This window comes from Ananas comosus, linkage group 18 (genome assembly GCF_001540865.1).
Source record: "Ananas comosus cultivar F153 linkage group 18, ASM154086v1, whole genome shotgun sequence".
Lineage (NCBI taxonomy): Eukaryota > Viridiplantae > Streptophyta > Magnoliopsida > Poales > Bromeliaceae > Ananas > Ananas comosus.
In genome coordinates this window covers 8649617-8655696 of record NC_033638.1, presented here as the reverse complement: position 1 = coordinate 8655696, position 6080 = coordinate 8649617, and the positions used below count along the sequence as shown (strand labels likewise).

Genomic DNA, 6080 nt, shown 5'->3' with positions numbered 1-6080 from the left:
TCCAACCAAACACTATTTTATCTATACCTGAACTAAACCTAATTCTCAACCAAACATAAAATTACTCTAATCCCACCTTAACCTGAACTTAACTCTATCCCTGAAATAACAAGTTTTTATTTAACCCCAAACCAAACGGTGGCATTTTCAGATGCAAATAAAAAATAATAATAATGCAACACATAAATTAATTTGCATATAATACATCAGTATTTTAATACATATAAGTCTTGCGAGGTAATCTTGTAGAGCTGTCAACCGTAAGCTCTTAGTCAACTACACTAATTATGATCAATCAATTTTCTAATTCTTATTAAAATGTTCTTAACTTTTAACGTTATTAATTTAATTTAGAAAGAATTTTGACACAACTTTAGCTTTTTCATTGCTCCATGACTAGGAAAGGAGTTTGAAATATCTTTACATGCCTCTAAACAGGCATTTTGATTCTCTTTAACCTGCCTAACAGGTTTATTGAGAGAGAATATTTGGGTGCTTTGAGACATAAGCAAGCAAAAAGAAGATTATATTAGGCTTTAAACATACAAGATGTAGCCACTTTATCATTAATTAACATTCCAATCGTAGACGGTTTTGCTTACGCACAAAATAGCAAATTTGTATAATTCGGCCACTGACTTACATTCAATTTTTCTTTTTGATAAACTCTAACTCAATAACTTAAGATCAGAAACAAAACAACATATAGAAACAGAGGGTTCTTCGCATATATTGTTTATACTAGTGAAGGACCCGCGCGTTGCGGCGGAACGATTCTGCAGAAATAAATATATAAATAAAATAAATAATAGTAAAAAAAAAGAGTCAAAAAATTGTATAAAAAAATAACTAAAAAATAAACAACTATTGTTGTAATAAAATTATAAGAAAGATTAAAAAAAATAAAGACAAAAATACTAATAAGAAATTATATATAATTATATTTATAATTATATATATTATAATTATTATTATAATTATATATAATTTTTAGAAAAATTGATTTATTGTTCTTACATTTTGACTCTATTTTTTTTTTATCTATCATATCCTTTTATTTTTATTTTTTTTTACTTTTTTTATGTTTCATTTTTAAATTTTCTTTCTTATTTTTTATATATTTTTAATAATTCTTTTATTCAGCTTAATTAAAATTTATATTTAATACAAATAATTTAACTTATTTAAAAATTATTTATATATTTTAAATTTTTATAAAAATAAATAAAAATTTAGATTGAATTAAAAAAATTTATAAATTTTTTTAATCATATATTAAGAGAACAAATATATAAAAATAATTAAAAAGAAAAAGTAGAAAGAGACAAAAAGAGATAAAAAAAAAAAAAATCCCTTCTCTCTCCGTCTCCTCTCCCCTCAACTGGGTCCCGCCCTCTCCTCTCCTCTCCTCTCCTCTCCCCGCGCCACGCGGCGGCCCGCCGAGCGCGCCCGCCTGCCGGCGCCCCGCGCGCCGGCGCCCCGCGCGCCCGCCTCTCCCTCTCCTCTCCCTCTCCTCTCCCCGCGCCACGCGGTGCCCCGCCCCACGTGCCCGCCTGCCCGCGCAGCCCGCTCGCCCGCGCCACGCGGCGCCCCGCCACGCACGCCCGCCGGCCCGCGCCCCGCGCTCGCCCCTGCCCGCGCCTCCGCTCGCCGCCACCTGTCCCGCCGCGCCCGGCGCCGGCTCGCGCTTCCTGACCGCGCCCCGCGTGCCCGCGCCACGCGGCGCCCCGCCACGCGCGCCCGCCTGCCCGCGCCCCGCGCTCGCCCCTGCCCGCGCCTCCACGCTCGCCACCTGTTCCAAAACTGAGAATTCATGTATGTTATAGATAGATAGATATAGATAGATATAGATATATTTGTGCAGCTCAGTTTAGGACAAAGGATAATGGATTCCAACAAAATTGAAACTATATATTTCGCTTACATAAAACTGCATACATGGTTTAAACACCCCAAGTTACTATTACAGTAGATGGATCAGACTACGCAACCTACCGATCCGGCGCAACTACTTCAAACCCTAAAGCCCTATACTTTTTATACCAAGGTTGATGAGATGCATCCTCATCAAGGGAGAAGAAAAAGAAATTAAAGGAAAAAAAAGAGTACAAATTAAGTGCACAGAGGAGATCACCTAAGCCCAAAGTTAGAAATTTTCTACTCTAACTGGGAGGACGCGCACTTTGCTTCGATCAAAATCGCTAAATTTCTACTCCGTAGAACCAGTTAGCGCCGTCGAGCTTGCGTATCGATTCACCGATCCCTATCTGCAGCGGGTTAGGGAAATCCGCCGCACAGATATTAAAGCTCACGCCGCAGTGGTTCAGTTGGTCTAGCGGGTTTAGTTCTTCACAGTTGAAGAACTGCTGCTGCTGCTGCTGCTGCGTTAAGTTGCCGACTTCTTCAAATACACCGCTGCCCGTCGCATTTCCCGACCCAAGGAAGTTGTTACTGATCTGAATGCTCGGTTGAAAGGAATTGTTAGCATTTACGTTACTGTCGTAGAAATTCATCAGCTTGTCGATCGACTTCTGCCCGTCAGCAGGAAGGCCGTAATCCGTGATGTCGAGCGGACTTCCTCTTGATCCTGGCGCACTCGGTTTCGGCTGGGGATTATAGGGCGCCGAGAAGACAGCGGGTTTATTTTCGAAGATCGGCAGAGAATTGGACGATGCCCCAATACCCTGAGGAAGACTGTTTTGGTATAGACAGATATACTGGTGGCTGTTCCTCAAGTTCCTGTCCGAGAAGCCAAAGCGAGAATTGTTGTGCGGGCACTGCACGTTATCGCAGGTGTAAACGCGCTTGCTCATCGCGGGTTCGCTCTCAACGGCACTCCTCTTTTGGATGAATTCCGTATCAGCCTCTTCCTTCACCAGCATCGATACCGCGCCTATGTCTTTAAAATTCCCCTCATCCTCTTCACTCCTCCCATAATCGAAGCCTTCGACGTCGTACTCGCTGGAGCTGCTGCTATTACACGATAGGGCGCCCGTCACGCCACTCTCGGCAGACGTGGGAGGGCAGGCGTTTGGGTTGAGCTGCATGTACAATTCCTCCTCCTGCTTGACGACCGCAAGCCACGTCACGCTCTCCTTGGCGGTCATCTTGTCCTGGAGGCACTTCGACTGTCTGACGAGCCGTCGGATCTTCTCGATATCCGGCGACATGTGCTTGATGACCGCGGTCAGGACGCCGACCTTCCACGCCTTCTTCAGATCATGCGGCTTCTTGTATGGCGGCGGCAGGGCCTGGTCCTTGGGCATGCCCAATTGTGCCCACCACTCCTCCCCGCCGGTGGGCCACCACGGCGGTGCAATCCCCTTCTCGAGGGGGAACCGCCGCTGCGGGGGATCACAGTGCTGCATCAGTGCGGAGAGCAGCGAGTGCAGGCTGGCAGGCCCGCTGCCGTCCGCCTCATTGCCCGATCCAGGGACGGCGTTGTCTGCCCGGTACTTGGCGATTGCTGCAGGCCCGTTCCTGTCGAACCGCACTCTCTCCTTCCACCAAGCTCTTAGATTATCCGATGCGCCGCTCACCGGCTTGCCCTTCTCCGGGATGATGCCGTAGACGAAGCCTTGCGCATTGCACACCTCCATCATCTTCAGCATGTACTTGAGAATCCCGTCCTGCGCTCGCGACATCTTCTTGCGGCGCGCTTGCTCCTGCGACGCACGCTGCTTCGACCAACCTGCTGAAGCTGCTGCTGCTGCTGCTGCTGCTGCTGCTGCTGCATCGCCTTGCTCTATGGCGCGCTCTTGCTGCCGCTCCTTCAACCGCTTGAGCCGGAGGCGGTCGTGCCACATGCGCCTCTCGAGCTCTTCGATGTCGACGTCGTCGTCATCGCTCTCCTCTGCCTCAGCATAGTTCTCAGGGGGAGGGTCGACGAGATCGCCCTCTCCCATGATGCAATCGCCAGCAGAAGGGCAGCGGAGGCCGTCGTTAGGTAGGTTCTTCGCATTGTCGGACGGCAGCAGTTGTACAACATTTTGGAGTCCCGGATAGACTTCCATCAGTAAACTGCCCATCATTATGAATACAAAATAATCAGGGATTCAGATGCAAAAAATCAGAGATATATACTGTCCTGCAAAACAGAGTATTAAGAAAAAGGGTCAGATGATATCCATTATATAAGATTATAAACAATCAAAAGAGTATGAGTTTACACTGAACAAAATCAAAAGCACACAGCAGAGGGAAGTTCACATACTGGATATGTATTTAGCTAGCAAATTTATTCTTAGAACAACCAAACCACACGGAATTGATAGTAAATTGAAATCATCATACCAATTAATGTGAACAAGAGAGAGTAGAAGTAGAACAAATTTTGCTGAGCACAAATTCTTAGCAACAAAAGATGAAAGATAATCTGTTGTCGTTAATTTCAAGCCATTTTAATCGGCAACTGAAAAAATAAAAATCAGCAAGTAAAAATAAATTTATATTTCTTTTTCCACACTAATTAAACCATAAGTAATTGAGCAGATAAATTGATTCCATTCCCAACAAATCCCCTAACCACATATTAAAACAACATAATCTTTATGAACAAAAGATGGGTAATAAGTTTAGTTTGAGGAAGCAATGGAACTCCCACTAAAATTCCATGATAGAACATGAGAAGAGCCAAAAAGGAAAAGAATTAGAGAACATCTCATGACCCAAATTGTTCTCTTTTTTTTTAAAAAAAAAATAATAGAGGAGATTGTGAACTCCATTATCACACAAATCTTAGTCGATTCAGTTTAAGAGAAAAAAAAAAAAAAGAAAGAAAAGAGATGGGTTGTTTTCAAAACAAGTTAAAGAAAATGTTTTGATCCAAAATGAAGAAACAAAAAGAACAGAGTGTACAGATCATACAAAAACCACCAACTTTGACTGCTTCTTATATGAAGTATACTCTAAGTTTGAGCTCAAATCGTTGACTGAAACTCTGCAGAGAAACACAAGATCAAATATATAAAAACCCAAAAGAGAATAAAAGGTGAAAGGGATTAAAAAAAAAAGAAGTGATCATTAATGAGAAAAGGCACCCAGATACGAATTGGGTTCATGGGAAATCGCTCCAAATCCATCTCTAATCCCTATTCCTAACCTATTTTCCACTAAAATCATTCCAAAACAGTAAAAAAAAACAAATAAAAGGAGATAATAGGAGACTTAAATGGATTAAAAAAAACCTTTTTTATAAATTTGTTGTGGTCTCCGAGCTACTCCACTAATAAAGCTCCCTCCTTTTCGAAGCTCTGGGAGAAAAAAAACAGAGGAAAATGGTGTGCGAGAGAGAGAGAGAGAGAGAGAGAGAGGATATGACATGGGGGAATGGAATGGAAACAGGAACAGAGATAAATAGGTGGAAAAGAAAAATTAAAAAAGGCAAGTGGGGAGTGGGGACAGGGGAGGGTTCGCATGTGATGTTGAGGCAATTGCGCGGAATGGGGCGCAATACATAGAGAGAGTGTGAGATTCGTCAAAAGTATAAGGGCTAAAGTGAAAAAAGGGCAAAACCGTAGTTGAAAACGCACAGTAAACGCGGTTTTGGTGACGGCGGGGACAGCGGTTAAAATTGCAAGTGTGGGGCGTCGTTCGCGCGGGATTCGCGTCGAACGCGTGTGCGACGTGCGTTTGGGTAATCTACATGTTAATGTGTACGTATATCTATCTAATTTTATCAAATACGAATTGAACCCAATAAATTTTTCCATACTAAATAATATAATTTTAAATATAAATACAAAAATAAAAATACGAGGATTTGAATTCAAATATAAATTTTTTATTATATCCAATCCAAATCTGACTCAAGCCCAAAATTATTTTAATTTCTATTTATATATATATATATATATATATATATATATATAAATATCTGATATTATATTTTAACTTGTATTTTAAAAATTTAGATTTAATGTAATGTATTTTAAAATATTATAAGGAAAGTAATTGTTTCGGGTTCGATTTTGAATTTTTTAGCGGATTCAGATTCGGATTCGAATTTTTGAAAATTCGCCAAGAATCCAACCAGTATGACATTCCTAAGATAATCCTCCTGTTATTACAATTTTGCCCTT

The 6080-nt window shown here is 41.6% G+C and overlaps 1 protein-coding gene across 2 annotated transcripts; it reads right to left on the bottom strand.

The window, feature by feature from the left end:
- LOC109724038 (ETHYLENE INSENSITIVE 3-like 1 protein) lies at positions 1887-5357 on the bottom strand. Of its 2 annotated transcripts, none has more exons than XM_020252657.1 (2): positions 5187-5357; positions 1887-4087 (listed from the first exon to the last, which is right to left on the bottom strand). In XM_020252657.1, the coding sequence occupies exon 2, from the start codon at positions 4029-4031 to the stop codon at positions 2202-2204; it is 1830 nt and encodes a 609-aa protein (XP_020108246.1). In that variant the 5' UTR covers positions 4032-4087; positions 5187-5357; the 3' UTR covers positions 1887-2201. The 2 variants fall into 2 exon arrangements, with proteins under 2 accessions (XP_020108246.1, XP_020108247.1); XM_020252658.1 differs by having other exon boundaries at positions 1887-4020.

What these genes read in the sequence shown, in the direction of transcription:
- LOC109724038 (XM_020252657.1), bottom strand. Translation starts at nt 4,031, where the DNA reads ATGATGGGCAGTTTACTGATGGAAGTCTATCCGGGACTCCAAAATGTT.